At 40.9% G+C, this 22,085-nt stretch overlaps 1 protein-coding gene across 2 annotated transcripts in view; it reads left to right on the forward strand.

The window, feature by feature from the left end:
- Positions 1 to 22,085, forward strand: part of SMYD1 (SET and MYND domain containing 1) — a 338,058-nt gene that overhangs the window by 182,311 nt on the left and 133,662 nt on the right. For both annotated transcript variants that reach the window (XM_044062105.1, XM_044062106.1), the window contains exon 3: positions 12,156 to 12,369. In XM_044062105.1, coding sequence (XP_043918040.1) covers positions 12,156 to 12,369 — 214 coding nt within the window. The remainder of the gene's footprint in view (positions 1 to 12,155; positions 12,370 to 22,085) is intronic.

Here is a 22,085-nt window from a genome sequence, read left to right on the forward strand (position 1 = left end):
ATGTGATTATCAAAGGAGAGGTTACTATCTACTTGGGTCTCCAGATCCCTTATTACGTCTTCCGTATTTAGGGGGCTACCACCTATGTGGTAGTTTGTGGGTACTTTGTTTTTTCCAAAGGGGATGACTATGCACTTTTTGGCATTTAGCTTGAGACTATGGTTTTGACACCAGGTATCTGTCTCAGTGAGACCCTTTTGGAGGATGTCTGTGTCAGCCGGAGAGTCAGTTATAGCCCCTAGTTTGCAGTCATCTGCGAACTTGGTGAGCCATAGCCCTCCTGTGCTTGCCTGTACCTCTGAGAAGTATATGCCGAACAGGAGGGGTCCTAGGACTGAGCCCTGGGGAATGCCACTTGTAACAGGTTTAGAGTCAGACCTAGCTCCTGCAATTCTTACCATGTGGGTTTTGTCCATGAGCCAGTTGGCAACCCATCTCGTGATGTAGGGGTTTATGTTCAGGCTGGTGAGCTTGTCTATAATACCTGAGTGGGGAATAGTGTTGAAGGCCTTTGCGAGGTCTAGGTAGGCTGTGTGGACCACCTTTCCCTCATCTATAGCCTTGGTAACTGTCTCAAAGAAGTCCACTAGGTTTAGGAGGCATGATCTGCCCTTAACAAAGCTGAACTGGGTAGGGTCCAGTGTTTGGAGGTTTCCAATGTCTCTGTTAATGAGATCCATGATGTTGTGCTCCATAGCTTTGCAGACCAAGCTATTCAGGCTTATAGGGTGATAGTTCCTGAGGTCCGTTGCGGCTGCACCTTTGTGGAGTGGAATAACCGTTGCTGTGCGCCACTCTGTGGGCATGTAGCCTGTGTAGAGGCTGAGTTTAAACAGTGTGTTTAGGTGAGGGGTTAGTTTATCTTTGAGCTGATGTAGAATGCAGCCTGGGACACCGTCCGGTCCCATTGATGCTCTGTTTTTGGCTTTGGAAAGGGCTGTTTTAACCTGAGTGTCTGTGATTTCAGGGGCACTACATTCTTCTGGTATAGTTGTGGGCCCTTTTGGGGGTGAGGGGGGTGAAGTTTGCACTGAACCTGTCTGCCAGGATGTTGGCTATATCGGTTGGTGCAGTGTATTTTGTGCCATTCTGCACTAACATAGCTAAAGAATGCCTTGTGGTTATCTTTGGAGACCATGGCAATTTTTCTTTCAAAGCTAGCCTTGAATGATTTTATGAGGGAACGTAGTTTCTTGCTGATACTGATCAGGGATGTCTTCCCTTCTTGGGATTTTACTCTTTTCTGTACTAGTTTCCTCCTTCTATTGTATAGCTTGTTTATGGCAGGGGTCCACCAGACTGGTTTCCTTTTCTTGGAGTGAGTCTTGGTTTTGTTTGGGATAGCACAATCCATGCATTCTTGTAGGTGCCCATAGAGTGCATTAGTAAAGGATTTTGCAGCTTGGACAGTGTTATCCTTTAGCATGGGGGCTTTGAAACTTTCCATCTTGGTCTTAAGTAATGTGAAGTTTGCTTTTGAAAAGTTTTTCATGGTGGTTTCTTTGACTGGGAGTGGTGGCGGAATGTGGATATCCAGAGTGATTAGTTTATGGTCAGATCTAACCAGCGAGGGGTTGACCTCCAGTGTGGAATACTGGTCACCCATGTTGGTGATGACCAGGTCCAATATGCTGTCACCTCTGGTGGGGGTGTTAACCAGTTGATCCAGGGCATTTGAGTTTATAAATTCTAGGAAATGTTGGGCTAGGGAGTTCGTACTTGAATAGTTCTCCCAGTTAATGTTTGGATAATTGAAATCACCCAATATCAGGGTGTTTGGTAGGACCTTTATGTTTCCCAGTGTTTCCAGAAATGCGGAATGGGGGTCCTGGGACATGGTGGGTGATCTGTAACAAGCTATAATTTGAATAGCAGTCTTGCCCGTTGTTAGTTGCACTTGGATGATCTCTGAAGCATCGTGCTGTGCCACTAACCTGGAGGTGTGGGTATCCTTGATGAATATGGATACTCTCCATCTTTTGTATTTCGGTCCGGGTTTTGTGGCTGAAATGTATGGTATTAGTTGTAGCCTGGTAGTGCTGGGGTGCTCTCTGGAGCCTTAAACCAGGTATCTGTTACTGCACATATATCGATTTTCTCCATACAGAGGAGTGCTTCGAGTGCATGCATTTTGAAGTTTAGACTTCTGGCACTGACCAGCATTACCCTCAGTTTTTTGTTACTTGTGCTATTTACGGCAGTGGGTTTGTCTTTTGAGCCATGCCTAAAAAAGGCACTATGGGGGTGGCAAGATCCTTGGCCAGTATTCAAAAGCCTAAGGGTGACAGGTGCAAGCCATCTCTAGCAAAGCAGCGTGGCTTGTCGAGCATGTCATCCCAGGCTGACTGACACTGGATCCCCTTTGAATGACACCCGAAGCTTAGCCAATTGTTGAAATTGATAATTTTTTCTCTATACCGTGGTATCATTCTTGGTGAGGGCAGGATGCTACTCAGGGTCAGGGTCATACCAGCCTGGGCTATGTGATCAGAGAGCTCCTCCATGTCTCTTTTCATGTAGTCCAGGGAGGTACGGCTCAGGTCATTCACACCAACATGGACAATGACAGAGTCATATTTGTACTTGTTCTGGAGTGACCTGAGTGCTTGTGTTATGTGGCAGATCCTGGCACATGACAGGCAACTAACAGTAACCTTCTCCTTGTTCAGCCTAGTGAGCGGGACGTCAGTGTGCCTGACTATAAAGTCACCTATTACTAGTGTGTTGGGTATGTTATTTTGCCTTAAGGGCTGTGATTGTGTGGCACACTGGTTTTGTGAAGAATGTGTTTCATGGTTTGTGTTGGGGGCGTGGAGGTTGCTTGGATGTCTGCTTTGGAGGTCTCTGTTGCTTTTGCAGATTTTTATTTAGTGCCTCCAAGTATGTTTTTGTGTATTTATGTGTCTTTTTTGCCAGTGCTTGTTTCGTAGGTCTATGTGAGACTGGTGGTGTGATGCAAGTAATTCCCTTCTCCTCTTGACTGAATATAGAAATAGTCCTGTGTTTATGGAGAAGGCATCTGTTGCCCAGAGCTCTTGTGTTGGTATCCAGATGTCTGTTTTGTAGAGAAGTAAAAATGCCTCCTTCTGGCACACCTCACTTGTAGACTGTAATGAAGAACATGTCCTTGTTCAAATCCAGTCCTTGGTGTCCATTTGTTTTGTGCTCATCTGGTCTGCCAGTGCATTGTCCTGGGATGAAATATACACTGTCTGATGGCCCATACTCTTGAACTAGCAACTATGCCTGTATTCTTTGTCTGTACAGTAGGTAAAAGTGTGCCATCCATTTCTCCTGCTTATACCCTATCACTGTGGTATTGTCTGTTTGATTTTGTAATATTCCCTTTGCCAGATTTGACAGCTTTGGTGGCCAGTATCACTTGCATCATTTATTTCATGAGAATGTCTTTCTGAATGCCCTATCTCAAGTGCCCTGAATTTTAAGATTCTCCCCATATCCCCAAAGTTAGTTCTTAGGAGTCTGCTGTGAAGATCTGGGTACCTGCATTCAGCTGAAGAGTATCCCCAGTTTTATGGGAACTTGTTTATTCACCATGGCAGCTGTTTCTTGATGGTAAACAACAGTAGAATAGGGCACTGCAAGGAGTGAGTATGCTGGTGGTGTCTCTTTATCAGGTACCATTGCAATATCCTCATATGAAGTCTTGGAAGGGGAACCATCAATATACAAAAGACCACATATCCCAGAACTCTGAGGAGCTTTCTGACAGGGATCTGAAATATTGTGACAGAAAAATTATATTGCTATCTGAGAGGATTGTCTTCTGCTTTTCCTGCATCAGAAATGACAATTGGCAAGTGTGTTACCTTTGACCAAGCGGGTTATACCTCCAGCTTTAGTTTGACATTATGTACAAATTTAGCAGCCACACCAAAATTGTTTATAATGTCCACCATCTCAAATACAAATATAAACTACTAATTCAGACTAGCAAAATTAATAACACAGCCAGTGATTCTCTCTTTGCAAACTCTGTAAGTAGATCCTGGAACTCTCTTCCAGCTGATATTACCTTACTTTCCACCTTAGGTCAATTTAAAACTAGACTCAAACAACATTTGTCACTTAACTGGCTATGTCAATGTATCAAGCCTGGCTAACTCTCTCTAGAATGTGTAAAAATCTGTTAACCAGTTTACTGTGTAATTTAATTTAATCCTGACTTGTGCTCAGGATCAACTGTAACCTGTGGAACTTGTTTAACTTGCTTACTTATGTAATCTCTGTAAATAGTCTGTTTGTAATATGTAATGTTGGTATTATGTAATGCTGTATCTGCTTACCCTTGGAGCTTTTCTCCCCGGGCCTCTGCTGAAAATGGACATGCATCCAGTCGGACTATCCCGGTCAACAAATGTAAAATAAATAAATAAAATAAAATACAGTCTGCTATACTAGAATGTTTATGGAAATGGTGGAAGCAATGTTTAAAACCCTGAAGTCTGGCCATTGAGCTATAAAAAGTGTAATGCCCATAATGATGTACCAGATGAAACAATGTAAATGTTAGCTTGTGTACAATTCATGGTATTAAAGACATTAAGAGCAAGGCATCTCAGCATAGCTAATAGGTTTCTTTTATATATTGACTATAATTTAGGGTGATAACAAATCAGTGTTTTTGTAATGCTCAGAGGTCATGCATTCTGGCAGTATTAGTCATTCACAGTATCATGAAGTAGGTAGGAAGAGACTGTTGCACCTTTCCTTTTCAAGGTGTAGTTAAACAATGCAGGACAGCTTATTGCTTATTGTAGTACTTTAGTTAATGTGTAGTGCTGTAACAGCTGTGATTTACTTCACGCTGCCTTTCTGTGTAGTATTTCTACAAATTCTAGCAAAATATCCACTTCTGTTACGCTGTCTACATTTTGCTGTTTTATCAGGACATTTAGTATTATTTGCAAAATGAGATGAACAGCAATAATAATAACATAACCTACGAGAAAACAGTGGTAGTCTCTGTGCCATTCTACCTTGTCATAGTTCGGAGAAATGTGAGATCTGCATTGAGTTGTGATGCTCTTAGCCACAGAGAGTAGTGTCTTGTATGGCCCTTAAAAGCAACTTCTTCACTGTTGCCTGTCATATTGCTTTCTTTGCGTGAGGTGATGACCCACAGGGAAACATTTCAAGATGCAAGGTTATGTGTCCCCATTTTGTGTAAGTGCTGTCATGGAATGAGAATTTATCTCTGTTGTCTACTGCTCAGTGATCCCCATTATGTGTAAGTGCTGTTGCATCATGAGAAGTTAACCTCGGTGTCTAGCATTCCTCTTGACCTGTGTCTGTAAGGTTATCTCTGGTGGCTAGTGGTCTGCCTCAACCCAGTATTGCAGACTTTGCTCATTAGTCTAGGGGCATGTGGAAGTATGACAGCCACCCTTCCCCTCCCCCCATGGACATAAACATGCACACATCCCTCTCCCCACCCAATGGCATTCATGGGCACACTCTTCCATTCATATACACACACACATGCACACACGCACACACACACACACACACACACACACACACACACACACACACACACACACACACACACACACACACACACACACATATTCACCTTATGTCAGCTCACATAATCTGTCACTACCCCCAAATGCTACTTCACAAACAGACACACACTCATACTTACACTCACACATGCATCCCCTAACACTCTCTGATCACTAGCGTCCCAAGCACTTACCTCAACCACAATGGATGAACATAGCCTTTCGGCTGAGTTCATTAGCATGAGTGACCAGGATTGGCCATGCTACTTTATGTAACTGAGCGATTCTTTGAATTGCTTGACAGTGTAAATATCTTATTGCAGGTAGTTCCAGGGAGAGCACATAGCTAATTAATATATGCCCCTTCCTTGGATTGTCTCATTAAAACGTAGCATGGCTGCAGAGACAGCCCACCATGGTGCTGCACATCATCATGTTTCAGCTCCATGGTAGGGCTGTCTCTGAATCAGAAATGGTTACTATGAGGTGTACACTGCCTGTATTGTATGAGGTAACCTTTCTTAATTGGTCATCTATGCAATCCTCAACTTTCAATTATAAAAGGTTTGCTACAAAAAAGAAAAAAAATAAAGTTAAAACCTCAAGCAAGGCAGAATACAAGTAAAAAATGCTAAACCATTCCTTTCTGCAGAAGGTCAAGTCTACCTATACCTGTATGCTTGTACGGGATTCACTCCGGATGTCACACATCCCTAGGTGAATGGTATTTCCTTTCTCTAAAATTCTGTGACATGGAATTTAAAAACAAACGTGGGCTTCCAACTTTCAGATTTTCTTTTAAATTTCGTCTTGTCATTACTTAAAATTTCTGATCATTGCTTAATAGGGAGATCCCACTCAGGATAGGTAGTATGCATGCATTCATCTATGATCATGGTGGCACTTAGGTCGGACACTGTTAAAGTGAAGTTTATGCAGCTGGTTGTGTAATGCTTCCCAGAGTTTTGTTTTCAAATTACCTTATTTCTTTGTCGGTTGTGAAGATAATTTAAAACACTATTCAGGTGCAGTCTAGTGGATTAGAGAGATGAAACATTCCTGAGGTTACTGACAGACTGATCTAGCTAAAATTATAGCATAATATGATCTCACACCTGCAACATAATTAGTGATTAAAAAAAACATCCACAGTATATGGTTTGTATTACCAAGAGTTTTGAAACAGAATACATGTTTTGGTATCTGCCTCCTTCTAAGACTGCCTTGTAGTTTATATTTATGTCTTTGCTGAGAGGGAATCTTATGTAAACTCTGACTGAGGACTGTGGGTGGGTTTTCTTAAAAACATCATTTGGATGGATTAACCGTGGTGGTGCAGTGGTTAGCATTGTCACCTCACAGCAAGAGGTTCTCCGGTTCAATCCTCGGCTGTAGTGCCTTCTGTGCGGAGTTTGCATGTCCTCCCTGTGGTCACGTGGGTTTCCTCCGGGTGCTCCAGTTTCCTCCCACATCCCAAAGACATGCTGTAGGTGGATTGGACACTCTAAATTGGCCCTAGGTGTGAGTGTGTGCATGTGTGTGCCTTCAGTGGATGGTTGGGCGCCGGGCTGGCAACTCGACACCGTAAAACTCCACTGCCAATCATGAGCGGACAGGTGATCTGCTGTAGTGACCCCTAACCGGGAAAAGTCGAAAGAAGAAGAAGAATGAATGCACCTCTGGTATTAAATGGGATTTACAAAGTGAGACAGGTAAAGGTCAGAGTAGAAAACATAGCAATACAAATGGGGAATATGACTATTTTTATCTTGTTTTCATCACTTTGTGGTGATCTAAGACAGCTCTCTTTTGTGTAGATTATTTAAGAGTCTCAGTGGTGTACATCACTGTAAGATCACTAATTAATGTGATATAGCTTTTTTTTTTTACCTTTTTCTTTTTTATAGGAGTTCAATACTTGCAGTTTTATAATACGCTGCAAGTCATATCAGGACATGAGTGTTGTTTTTACCCACACGTTGTATTTGGTCAGAATGGCAAATTTTGAGTGACCTGTCAATACCTTAGTACATAAATCCAGCATTATCCATGTTCAAACATGATTTACTGCAAGAATGTTCAGTTAAAGTTTTTTTTAAATCTGCAGTGTATTTTTTTTTTTTTTTTTTTGCAGTATGGTGGTGAGCTTATATGTACTATTTATTGAAGTGTTGTAGTATGTGCTGTTTTGAGGGGAGCATGGGGAGAAAATGTACATACGTTGGCTTTGGAGTAGTAATTCACTAGGCTGATTCACTCTCCTAAAGATATATATTGGCACTGCAAACAAGGACAGCTTGTATTTCAAGACTGCACTACGTATTTGACAAACTGCAACATAACTGCATAGTGATCATTATTATTTTTGTCTACAGACTGAGTTACTGTGCCTGAGTGAGGAGCAAGTTTGTTGCCTTCCTGTTGTATGTTTATATAGCCCAATAGTGATGTACCATCTCCTACAATCTATGTACTCAGCCCTGTCAGAAGCATTGAGAAAGACTGGCCACAGTGATTAATGGTTTGAAGTGTGCGTTTTCTTACGGTTACTTGATTGCTAGTGTCAATGTTTTTTTTTTTTGTCGACTTTGATGTTAGTGTTTTACTGGGAGTTTGGCTGAGTCAATGAAAAGTTTTCTCAATTGAAACCAGATGTGAGCCCTTTGGCTCAGGAAAAAAATGAGTTATGTTGGAATATTATGACTTATAATAACCTTGAGGATTATTTTTCATTTGCTGTTGTTGGGTTACAACCTCCACAATCTACCAAGGAATGGAGTAGTACACATTTATGGTAAAGATAATGAAGATGAATCAATAGGAAGTTTGCGTAGGGGCTGTAACTTTGTTAGGCTGCTAATGTTTCTTTCCTTTATAATGCAAATTAGAAGTACATCATCTGTTGAAATGTCTTTAGTCATTAAACCTTATCATGTTCATAACGTAATGTTATTTAACTTGGACGTATGGTTCATCCATCAGCCGGAAACAAATCTGCAGAGTAGATATGCTATGCTGTTCTTGCTGTGGTTCATATTTCATGTTTCTGTGTTCCTTATTGGAACTTTCCCCTTTTGGTTGCCCAGTACTTATTTATTGGTACTCAAAATCCATTATTATATAATTATCATCTTAGCTGACTTGTGTTTTTCAGCTTACCTACCTGTATCTAACTCAAAAAAGCTTTAAAAATTGTACTGAAATTGAAGATTTTCACATCTCTCACTTCAGTAATACATTTTATTATTCAGTCACAAAAGTATTGATATTTTTTGTTATGACCTTTTTATCAGTGAACTTGTATAACCAGTTTTCCTCATTGTTTCCGAAACTGATGCATTCTGGAGTCATTTATTTGAATGTATAAGATAACCAGCCTCTGGAGTTTAGGATGACAGACATGTAGATGACATCGGTCTTTGCCATCAGATTTGTGAAGTGTATTTACTCATATTTATTCCTTATAATATTGTGGTTTTAGTTGAATTCCTATATTTTATTTAATTTATGCTAACAAGGTATGTAAATTGATCCACAAATACATGTTTTATAGGATCATAGGATCATAGGAAGTTACTAGGCTAATGGCCCTAGGGCCCTAACAAGCCTAGCAAAGTTCTACCCTTATTTCCACTATCAGCACCTATTGTCCATGTTTTCATACATGATGCAGCCCACAAAGAATATCATTTATAAATGAACAACAATAACATACACAGCAAGTGACAATTGGAACTGTTAAATGCAATTGTGATACAAGACAGGAGTTAAACTGAAACCAGACTACACAGCTATACCACTGATACAAAGGTAAGATGTTTGTCTGCATTGTTCATAGGTTCATAGGTTTATACTAGGCCATCTGCCCTAAGGCATTTATAAGCCTAGCCCAAATTATTGTGGCTTACGCCACCCCTTATATGAAAAAATACTGTGCCCATTAGTTTGTTGTGCCTCTGTCCAGCAGTGACCCAGAGATGATTCCCGGGGTAAACCTACGATCTCCCATCCACAGGTCTAGATTTCTCTTGAACAGAGTCAGCGAGGTGCTCTGCCTCACATGGACCGGGATTTTATTCCACAGCATAGGGAGTCTCTGAGTGATAAATCTATCCCTCCAGCACGTCCTATTTATATCCGTGCTAAGGTTTAAGTCGCTTGCTCTAGTGGTTTTGGTGGATTTGGATTTTTTGAGGTGGAGCATGTCCATTAATTCCGGGTTGGACATGGCCTTGTATGTCAGGCACATGTCACCTCTGAGCAGACGGTATGCGACTGAATAGAGCTGGAGTTTCTTCAATCTGGCAGCATATGACAGATTTTGGAGTCCCTTTATCCTTTTGGTGAGGAACTTTTGGGGTCTCTCCAATTGCTGCAGATGTCGGGTGAGATACATCCCGAATGGGGCATTGTACTCGATCATTGGTCTGATAAGTGAAGAGTACAGGGAACAATGACCTCACTAGATCTGGATGTGAATCCTTCATGATCAGGTGGGCAATGTAGAAGGTCTTTCTAACCACTTTAGCAATGTGAGTGTCAAAAGAAAGGCCACTGTCAACCTGGGTCCCCAGGTCCCTGATAACCTCTTCTGTGCTTAGTGGATTGCCACCTATATGGTAGCTTGGGGTTACCTTGTTTTTCCCGAAGGGTATGACTATACATTTTTGGCGTTTAACTTCAGGCCATGGCTCTGGCACCAGCTATCTGTTTCCGTGAGTCCCTTCTGAAGGATATCCGTGTCCGATGCACTTTCCACTATGGCCCAGTTTGCAGTCATCTGCAAACTTTGTCAGCCAAAGTCCTCCCATGTTGGCCTGTACTTCTGAGAAGTAGATGCCAAACAATAGGGGCCAAGGACCGAGCCCTGTGGGACACCACTTGTGACCGCTTGGAGTCTGACACAGCGCCAGCAACTCTAACCCTGTGGGTTCTGTCCTTAAGCCAGTTTGCAACCCATCTTGTGACATATGGGTTTACATTTAAGCTGGTAAGTTTTTCTACAATACCCGAGTGGCGTATTGTGTCCAAAGCCTTTGCAAGGTCAAGGTAGGCTGTATGGACTGCCTTTTCCTCATCAATGGCCTTGGTGACTATTTCGAAGAAGTCGACCAAGTTCAAAAGGCATGATCTTCCCTTGACAAAGCCAAACTGGGTCGGGTCCAATGTCTGCAAGTCCCCTATATCTTTGTTTATGAGCTCCATTATGATCCTCTCCATAGCTTTGCAGACTAGACTTGTTAAGCTTATGGGGCGGTAATTACCAGGGTCCGTAGAGGCGCCACCTTTGTGGAGTGGGACCACAGTTGCCGTACGCCACTCCTTGGGCACGTATCCTGTGGTAAGGCTGAGATTAAACAGCTGCCTTATGTGCGTGTTTAATTCCTCATTTAGCTCGTGTAGCACACAGCCGGGGACACCATCCGGTCCCATTGATGCTGTGTTTTTAGCTTTAGAGAGAGCAGCTTTCACCTGCGCATTTGAGATGTCCGGGAGGCTACACTCGGCTGGGATAGTTATCCTTTGTTGTGATGAAGTTTTGGCTAGTGATATAGCTTATAAGAGGGTAAGTTGTAGGGATTGGATAGGTCCAAGAAGTCATAAGCAGGCTCATTCATTTTGGGAGAAGAGAGAGGATTCAAACCATTACTCTGCCTCCTTCTGGTATAGACCAAGAGGATATTCAACACAATTGAAACTAAGTGTGTTAAGGGTGGATGACTCATGCTGTGCTACTTCTATTGTATGATCTGCTGTCAGGAAAAGCTTGTGACAAACATCAAAGACATGAACTTACCTTATTTGTTGCACATGGCAGAGTACTCTAGTTTTAATGGACTCCATGGAGCAGGGTCAGCCTGGACAGCAAAATATAAATAAATGAATGAATGAAATGCTCTATGCCACAGTATGCTGAATCTCCTGTAGTCAGCTCCCTTCTTCAGTGCTGGGACAATCAGACACTCATAATAAAGGCAGTTCCTTCCTTGGAGAGAGGACACACTTGGTGAAAATTTGATTTTGCTCCCTTAGTGTGGGAACCAATGAAGGCAGAGCCATGCTAACTACAGGCCAAGGTCCTGAGGTGTTACATATGGATTATTTACAGCTACTGCTCTTACTTCCCTCTCCTCCATGTACACCAACATATATACCCATCAGGTCACATAGCACTGTATATTAGGTTATTAACTACTTACTAAATACTTTCATTATAGGAAATGGATGAGTGTTGCAGCCCACTCATTATAGCTGTAGTCTACTTTATAAACAACACTGATGAAATTGCAAGAATTAGCTGTGTCTGCCAAGGAAATGCTATTCTTCAGTTTTATGTTGTCCATTTTTTTATTATGGGATCGGTTTACACAGAGCATTTCATCTGAAAGTGAACTGCACCATGTTTTGATCAATAGTAATTTTGTTCTTTTTCATTCTTATAATTTATAATTTTAGTCTCAGGGAAAATCGCCATTTATAGAATGACAGCCTTTTATTCCTGCATACATGCCTTATGCAATACTGGTTACCACTGTTTCTTCTTATAACTTGATAAACTCGGTGCATATTCTAACACTGCTTAAATTCTATATATCTAAAGAATATGATTTGCAATTCTCTTCTTAGACTAGCAGCTCGCATCCTTTGGAGAATAGAGAGGGAAGGAAGTGCCCTTCCTGAGGGGTGCATTGCCTCAATTGATGAACTTCAAGACCATCTACCTGATCTGACTGAAGAGGAGAAACAAGTACTCTCAGAAGATGTGCAGAACTTCCTTGATTACTGGCCGGGAAGTAGCAAGCAGTTTGGCATGCAGTACATATCTCACATATTTGGAGTGGTAAGTCATCATATTATACATATATATGTTATAGTTCTGGTGCTATGATGCATAGCTCACATTCTATACACTAAACATATATGGTGCAGCACAGCACATGTATATATGAAACATCTTTATGTGTACTAGGGCATGCAAATAATGAGGTGTGATGAGAATGGATGAGTGAATGTTACTACTGTCCTCATCTGGACATATCCAGCTTAAGGTGAAAGTGCACAGTAAAAATCATCTTATTATCAAGTTCTTAAAAGGCTTTGCTTTTCTAAAATAAACTTTTATACACATTAATGTCTTGCACTTCTAAAATAACATTTTAACCTTCACAGAAAAAACATATATGGAATTTTGAAAGTTTGTCATAAAAATGTATGGTAGAATTAGCCAGCTCCACTGGCATATAGGAATAAAGGCCTGATGGTGATCAGTTGGCAGGGGAAGAAGGGGAGTGAATAGGGCTCCAGCCACTTTCTGCCTTCTCAGAAGGGAGGGATGGGACACGTCTACTTTTCATAGATTCAGAGGTACTTACTAAGCTTAAAAACAAGAAGGCCATTGAGAAACTCAGCCACATTACACAGTACTGAAGGTTTTTCCACATAGATCCCAGGTGAAATTTTGCCATCACCCATCAAGTCATCCAGAAAGTGTTTAAATGTTGTTATCTGCTTGATATGTAAGGGGAGACTTTTCCACACATGGGGAATACATTATGTTAGGTACCTGTCACACCATTTGGCTTTGTTGATATGGTAGTATAGGTTTAGGTCCAGAGAATGGGTGTTTGCTCTATCACTGATTTGATTTAGGCGAAGAAGTTGGAAGAGTGCTGGGTCATTCATACCAGCGAGAGCTAAGCAGAGATCACCTCTGAGGAGTCTGTATGACACTGAGTAGAGGGAGAGGGCTTTTAATCTATTTTTTTATTTTTTATTTTTATTTAACATTTGTTGACCGGGAATGTCCGACTAGGTTCCACAGAGCCTGTTTTCAGCGGAGGCCCGGGGAGAAATGCTCCAGATGCATGTCTTATCTACTATTGGAGTAGATAAAGGTACTGAGTACCGAGATCTTGTTGGTGAGGAAATGTTGTCAAGTTGATTTAAGTGCTATATGAAGTACATGCTGAAGGAGATACTGTTCGAAATGAAGAACCTAATAAGGGAGGATAAAGTAAGACTATAACCTCTATGGACCTTGAGAAATATGATAGGTTGTGCAAGGTAGAAGGATTTTTCTAACCACCACTAAGACATGGTGATCAAATGAGAGTTTGTTATCAGCAAAGGTATACAAGTACCTGATGTCTGTGTCTGGTTTAAATGGTGCATCATCTACATGGTAAGTTGAAATACGATATTTACCAATGGAACCTATATGACATTGCTTGGTAATGAGAGCAAGCCCATGATTAACACACCAAGCATGTGTTTGGTTGATTCCTTGCTGCAGAATTTGAGAATCAGTATGGGATTTGATAATCACTCCCAGTTTACAATCATCAACAAACTCGATTAGCCATAGTCCATTGATAACAGCAATAATGTCAGAGAAGTATATGACAAAGATGAGGGGACTCAGGACAGAGTCCTGTGGGATACTGCTGGGGATGATTTCTGTCTAGAGCAAACATCCCTGACCTTAATGGTATGGATTATGTCAGACAGCCAGATATCTCCCCAGCAGTCTATGTATGTGCGAGTTTGCTACTAAACAAGCATGGGAGACAGGGTCAGTGAACTTGGCAAGATCCAGGTAGGCAGCATGGAATGTATGCCCCTTATCCGTACCCTCCATAATCCTTTCATAGGTTCATAGGTGTGTACTAGGCTAATGGCCCTGGGGCCTTTACAAGCCTAGCCCATAGAAGTGCCTTGGCATTGTGCCGCCCGTTGTTAGTTCCCATTGCCTCTATCAAGTAGAGTAGGGTGAACTTTCTATTTCCTATCCACTCATCAAGATTTCTCTTGAAGGGGGCTAGTGAGGTGCTCTGCTTGACATGTATGGGAAGTCTATTCCAGAGCATGGGCAGTTCATGGGTTATGAATCTGTCCCTGCAGCATGTCCTGTTGATTGTAGTAATGAGGTTGCGGTCTCTGGAGCATGTGGTGTGGAGGGATTGGGATTTCTTTAGATGTAGCATTTCTAACAGAGCTGGATCAGACATGGCTTTGTAAGTCAAGCAGAGATCGCCTCTTAGTAGACGATATGAGACAGAGAATAGCTGGAGTTTTTTGAGTCTGTCCATGTAGGACATGTGTTTAAGGCCTAGGATCCTCTTCATGAGGTACTTTTGTGGCCTTTTTAGCTGTTGCATGTGTCTAGTGAGGTACATGCCAAATGGGGCATTATACTCGATGATTGGCCTAATGAGGGAAGAGTAAAGAGAGATGATGCAAAACCCTTGGTAATGAGATGTGCCACAAAGAAGGACTTTCTGAGCACAGTGGCAATGTATTGGTCGAAGGAGAGGTTGCTGTCAACCTGTGTCCCCAGATCTCTTATAACACCTTCAGTGTTCAGTGGGCTCCTATCGATGTGATAATTAGTGGGAACTGAGTTTTTCCCAAAGGGGATGACGACGCATTTTTTGGCATTAAGCTTAAGGCCATGATTTCGACACCAGTCTCAGTGAGGCCTTTCTGTATGATGTCTGCATCACTTGGGGAGTTATAATGGCTCCCAGCTGCAGTCATCTGCAAATTTGGTCAGCCAGAGTCCCTCTGTGTTGGTCTGAGCTTCTGAGAAGTAGATGCCAAACAGGAGAGGACCCAGGACCGATCCCTGTGGGATTCCACTCATGACTGATCAGCAGTCTAACTTGGAGTCCACTACTTTCACACTGTGTGTTCTATCTGTTAGCCAGTTTGCAACCCACCTAATGATATAGGGGTTGATGCCTAGTTTGTTGAGTTTATCAATAACTCCTGAGTGAGGAATGGTATCAAAAGCCTTGGCCAGATTGAGGTAGGTTGTATGAACTGCCTTACCTTCATCCACTGCTCTGGTGAGTGACTCAAAGAAGTCGACCAGGTTGAGCAGGCACGATCTACCTTTCACAAAACCAAATTGTGTGGGATCTAGAGTTTGGAAATTCCCTATCTCCTTGTTAATTAGGTCCATGATGATGTGCTCTATAGCCTTACATATCAGACTCATCAGGCTAATGGGGCAATAATTTCCAGGGTCTGTAGTCGCTCCTCCGTTATGGAGAGGGATGACTGTAGCAGTGCACCATTTGGTAGGGACAAAGCCTGAGGTGAGGCTGTGAGTGAACAGAGCACACAGATGTGGTGCCATTTCTCTTTGTAACTCATGTAGAACACAGCCAGGGATATCCCATGGAAGGTGTATTTTTGGCCTTAGACAATGCTGATTTAACCTGTGCTGCAGTAATGCAGAGTGCCTGGCTTTCTTTTGGTATTGAGATTGGTCCTTTAGGGGAGAGAGGGGTAAAGATGGCACTGAATATGTCAGACAGTATGTTGGCAATATCTGTTGGCTCAGTATAGGAGGTACCACCGTGCAGTAACTCAGAGAAAATCTGGGTATTGCCATGGGGATTCTTTATATAACTAAAGAAGGCTTTGTAGTTGTTTTTAGTGTCTGCTGCAATTCTGCCTTCGTAGCTGGCTTTGGAGGTTTTGATGAGGGATGTCAACTTTTTGTTGAGGGTAATAAGGGAATTTTTCCAGTCTTGGAACTTCACCTTTTTCTGCAGCAGTTTCTTCCTTCTGTTGTAGAGTTCATTAATACCAGGGGACCACCAGACTGGCTTCCTTTTTTTTGGAGGAGAGAATCTTGGTTTTGTTGGGTATGGCTAGTTCCATGCATTTATGTACATGTTTGTACAGTGCATTGGTGTATGGTTTGGCAGTCATGCATCTATTTTCCATTGGCATGGGTGCCATGAAGTTAGCCACCTGTGTTTTTAGGATTCCAAAGTCGGATTTGGAGAAGTTTTTCATGGTGGATACCTTTGCGGGGTGTGTGGGTGAGATGTGGATTTCCATGGTGATTAGTTTGTGGTCGGATCTAACCAGGGAGGAGTTGACTATTGGTGTAGAGCAATGGTTGCCCATGTTAGTAATAACCAGGTCAAGGATATTGCTTCCTCTAGTGGGGGTAAGAATGAGCTGGTCCAGGGCATTGGAACTGATGAATACCAGGAAGTGTTGGGCCAGTGCATTGATGCTTGAGTAGTTTTCCAATTTGATGTAGGGGTAGTTGAAGTCTCCTAGTATGAGAGAGTTGGGTTGGACCTTGATAGATTCCAGGGTGCTTAGGAACATGGAGTGAGAGTCTAGGGACATGGTTGGGGACCTATAGCAGGCTATGACCTGGATCGCAGTCTTACCCAATGTTAGTTGTACTTGAAGTATCTCAGATGCAGTATGCTGGGCTACTAGTCTGGAGGTGTGCATATCCTTTATGAATATGGAGACACCACTGCATTTGGAGCTTTGGTCCATGTTTCGGGGTCAAAAGGTGTGGAATGAACTATAGCCTGGTAGTGCAGGGGTGCTTTCTGCCTCTTTAAACCAGGTCTCCATTACAGCACAAATGTTGATGTTCTCCATTTTTGAAGAGTGCTTCGAGCTACTGCATCTTGAAATTTAGACTTCTAGCACTGAGCAGCATGACCCTCAGATTGCATTTATTTATAGCTGTTATGGTGGTAATTTGGTCTTTGGAACACCGCCTAAAAAAGGCACTATAGGGGTGGCAAAAGCCTTAGCTAGTACCCAGAAACCCGGGGGTAACAGATACAGGCCATCTCTGGCAAAGGATCGAGGTCTTTCAATCATGTCATCCCAGGCAGACAAATACTGAATCCCCTTAGAATGGCACCAGCAACTTAGCCAATTGTTGAAATCAATCATTTTCTGCTTGTACTGTGGTATCATTCTGCTTCAAATGTATGCTACTCAAGCTTTTTGAAAACCTGTAGCTCGTTCCTTGCTTGCCCTCTGGCCATGTCTTTAATATCTTTCTTTTGTTTGACTCTGATGCATTTCCGGAATTATAAAAACATGCCACTGTCTTCCCTCTTTATAAACCCAATAACTTTATTGGCTTTTTAAACTTTTCCTCTTTTTTAAATATTTGATAGAACCCAGAAGGGTAACCACTTATTAAACATCTTGAAAAAATGGCTGTGTTGGATGAGCAGTATATTTCTGGTCTTGCCATAGTGTGGCTACACTGCCTGGGTAATATTGACTAATGAGCATTAGTAAAATAACTGGTATGTTATCTGCTGACATTGCTAAGATAGCTGATTCTGCATTTAGCCCTCTCCAGAGTGAGAAGGCCATCTTGGCCACTTCCTAACACCACTACCTTGTTTTGAAACTATCTGTCTGCCTGCTATCTTTTGTAGCTGATGGAGTACCTCCAACTCAGTCCTTTGACCTCTGCCTTTTCCCATCTTCATCCAAACCATAAATTGAAATTATTCAGTAGCTCCAACTCTTCTTTAAACTTATATTCTTTCCAAATCATATTCAATCCCCAACTTCAATAAGCCTTTTATCTTCCCACAATGTTTTCACTGATTTCCTCCCAACAATACTCTTATTTATTTTTGTTACGTTCAGGCTAACATCTTCTAACTTGAATATTCCACATTCCTCTTGCAGCAGCATTGAAAATGTCCATTTATTCACATATCCTTGGTACACAGGTAGACCTCTACTTTTTTCCTTTTTCAGTTACATGGAACTGTTTCAGAACAGACTGACTGCCTCACGAAGGACAGCTTGCACAAGTCAACAACTTTTCCATGAGCTTGTAATGGTCTATAGTAATGGCTTTAGGTACTTCTGTAGACTTATCTGAGATTGACTAGGGTGAAGGAGCAAACATCAAGAGATGATGATACCCCGATGCTTTTACTGCAATTGAAAACTCTGTCGATCAATCATACAATGTATTTATTATGGTTAATACCAGGTTTTAAGGCTATATCCTACTTTTTTAAATACATGTGCTTGCATGCATGCACACACACTTGCTCACAAACACGTGTGTGTGTGTGTGTGTGTGTGTGTATATATATATATATATATATATATATATATATATATATATATATATATATATATGTGGTTGCTTCTCTAACATTTGGTTGAATGCCCCATTTCACTTAATGACAAATAATGGAATCCAAATGGTAAAAGCCTACTTAGTCAAATGATCATTTGGTTGAAATACCATTTCACTGAATGTGATATAGCTACACAGTTTTGTAATACAGAAGAAGAAATATAAAGAAATATATAGAAATATATGAATAAGTTTTATCTGCTGCTTGGGGTTACCTATACATAATCCTTGCTGATGTGGTTTCCATTTGAGAGCTGGTTGTGATCTCCTGTGTTTACTATTTTCACTTGTCTCTAGTTCTGTGAACATGGACTTAGTTTATTTAAATAATGGGGAGCAGTGGAGTTTACCCCTCACAAAAATCTTTCTGAAAAATATTCCCTTGGGTGATTTTGGCTATATGATGTTTCATTTATCTGGAATTCAATTAAATGGTGTTTCATTGAAATGTGATTTCAAACATTAAAGCTCAGTGAATTGTCTTTCAGTGAAATTGTTATTCATCCAGTTGTCCTATAACTGTGCTATATAATAAATTCCTGTACTTAATTTTGCCACTCTTCATCTTATCCTCTGTTCTTCTCCTCCTACCGTGCCATCTTTCATCCTACCATGACTCAATAATATCTCGCAACATCTCTCCAGCTCTGTTCCAACCACCAATCCATACCCCTCTTTACACTCTAAACACATTGCACCAAACCTGTTTAATATTGCTCCTCACATTTATTCAAAATATAGGATGCTTAATTGCACCTCATCTCAAACTAAAGCAAAATTAAGTGCAAAAATCCTCTCCAAAAACAAGTATGCATAATTCCCCAATATATAAAATCCTTCTAGGAGGAGACATACACCCTAATCCTGGCCATACCTGTCACAATGAACATAAACATAATTCCCTCCCACACACTTCTGTAACCCAACAACAGCCAATACCCAACCCCGGATATCTAATTTTTGCTGCTTTAAGTATAAGAAATAAAATGCTGAACTACATGCCTGCATTACTGAACGCAAGCCTGATGTTCTCACTGTAACTAAAACTTGGCTTAAGCTCAAGATAGACAACTCTGAAGTTATGCCTTCTGGCTATAATATCATCTGTAATGACTGTATAAAGAGGAAAGGTGGTGGCATTGTTTTAATATTTCCCAGTACCTACCACATCTCCTCTTACAGCAAACCAGCTCCAAAATTCAGTTCAGCAGAGCTTCGTATTGCTTTCCTCAAAATAAACAAATATGTATTAGTCATTTATATCCCTCCTGGTGACAATACAACCATACTGGAAGATATCCTGCTTGGATATCCATAACATTTCCACAAAAAAATATTACTAGGGGATGTGAATATCAATTAATAGGACACAGAATCTACCTCCTCTACATCTAGCATGAGCTTATATGGTTTCACGTGACTAATTAATAGCCCCACACATTATAGCAAGACATCAGATTCTTTATTAGACTGGATCCTAGTATCAGACCCTAGCACGTACAACACCACAGATACAATATCACGCTCTCTCAGTTATCATCTGCCAATCTATGCAGTCTATGGAGAGACGAAAAGTCAGCAAGCAAAGGAGAGTAGTATTGCTGAAATTGAATTCATCCTCAAGTCTTGGTGAGTACCTTCACGGGGTGGACCCTGTTTTTACAAATTCTCACCAAGGCGACACTGATATATAGACTGTATTTATATAGCATATGTCATGGACAGAAGTAGGTTAAAAACTAAAAAAGATAGCTGGGTAAACAAGACCCAGGATAAAAAACTGCCCAATCCTAGCAGGTGCACTGGTGCCAGGATTGAAAAAGATGACACATTAGAATCCTCAAAATATGGAAACATTGCTACAATGGGGCCATGCCAGGCCCAGGGGGAGGATGGCCCCCCTGTTGTAGAAGGAAGTAGCAGTCCACAAAAATCACAAAAACTGATAGGCCAAAGAAGAGCCATAAAGATGATAAAGTGGACCATTGAGGATAAGAAAGAAATTATGTATTGTTACTTTTACGCAAAAAGACCAGAATTTCCAAACACAAGATATACAAAACAATTAAGAGAGAAATTAGAGGAAAGAAAAACTGTCAGAAGCTTGAAATGAAAATCTCTGTTCATTGATACAACAGATTTGTGAAACCATGACCTGTTTGGAAAAAAAAGCATCTGAGGAAGTATGAAAATATAAACAACAAAACCAAGAGATATTTGAAAATTATAAAAAAGAAATATGGACATGGGAAAAAAGAGAGATTTGATATGGTGCAATATTTATGGAAATGAGAAAGCCAAATTAATCAATGTGAAAAAGCAGGGGTGTAGCTAGGATTTTCAAATTTGTACTCATAGCTCTCAAACTGCTACCCCCCTCCCCAGCCAAGCTACAGCCATTCTCGTAATTCATGGTTCGCTCTTTTAGTATCGATGAAGAGGCATTCGCTGTAATGCCTCTTCAGTAATATAATATAAATTCACTCAAACTCGGTTCCTTGAATTGAAAATGAACCTGAAAGTCAGTTCTTTGAAAAATGCAGCATGGTAGTTGGGGTAGAGTATTCATGCTTTTGTTTTCTGTAACTAAGGTACAGGTTTTGAGCTTGAGTAAATTACTAACCACCTGCTACCCCTAACTAGGGTGTTTCATTCACACACACACCCCACCTACCTCTTAGTGCAAGAAATATGGACAAAGCCTAAAATAAACAGGGACAGATATTAAATAATGCTCTCGTGAACTTAGAAAGTTGCTAGAATAACAGGATTTGTGCTAGTATGAATTTTTCTAAAGGACATAAAGTCTAAAACTCAAATGTGTCATTATTTAGCAACTTTAGCCTTCAATGATTTTCTAGAAAATCACAAAATTTATGAGGAACAGACAAAAAATATGGGGCAAAAATCTGGACATTCTGCAAAATTCGGACAGTTGAGAGGTATGCTACCTAACACATGCACACACACACATACCTCTCAACCTTTTAGAGCAACAAATCCATAAATAAACTGAGGCAAAGGCCCAAAAATAAAGACTTTTTTTAAATATTGCCCTTATAAATTTAGAAAGATAATAGAATAGTAGTAGGTCTTGCATTAGTACGAATTTTCTGAAGGGTATGAAATCTGAAACTCAAATGTCTGCCATTATTTTCTAACTTCAGTCTTTAATGATTTGCCAATAATTTGCCAGAAAACCGCAATTTTATGAAAAACGGACCAAAAATGTGATGCAAAAATATAAAATTGCCAGACAATACAGTTGGGAACCTGTCAAAGAAGGGACACCATTTTAATATGAGCATAGTTAACTTAGAGCAGCTGACAAAATTAGAGAATCTACATGCATTTCTGAAATAAAAGTAATGTATAACTCTGATCATTAGTTATTTATAATTATAAAGCCTCCACGTTTTCTTCCAAAATTGCTATTTTTGTGGAGGGATTATTAGGGGGGAGCAACATTTTGAGCCAAAATTGGGAACAGTTGAGGGGTTTGGATATTCCTAATTCTATAAAGCGATTTATTTGCACGTACCTCAGTCTCAACCTCTTAATGCAGGAAATCTGGACAAGGCCAAATATATTGGGGGAACATACAAACA

This window comes from Protopterus annectens, chromosome 2.part1 (genome assembly GCF_019279795.1).
Source record: "Protopterus annectens isolate FY-2018-M chromosome 2.part1, PAN1.0, whole genome shotgun sequence".
Lineage (NCBI taxonomy): Eukaryota > Metazoa > Chordata > Ceratodontiformes > Protopteridae > Protopterus > Protopterus annectens.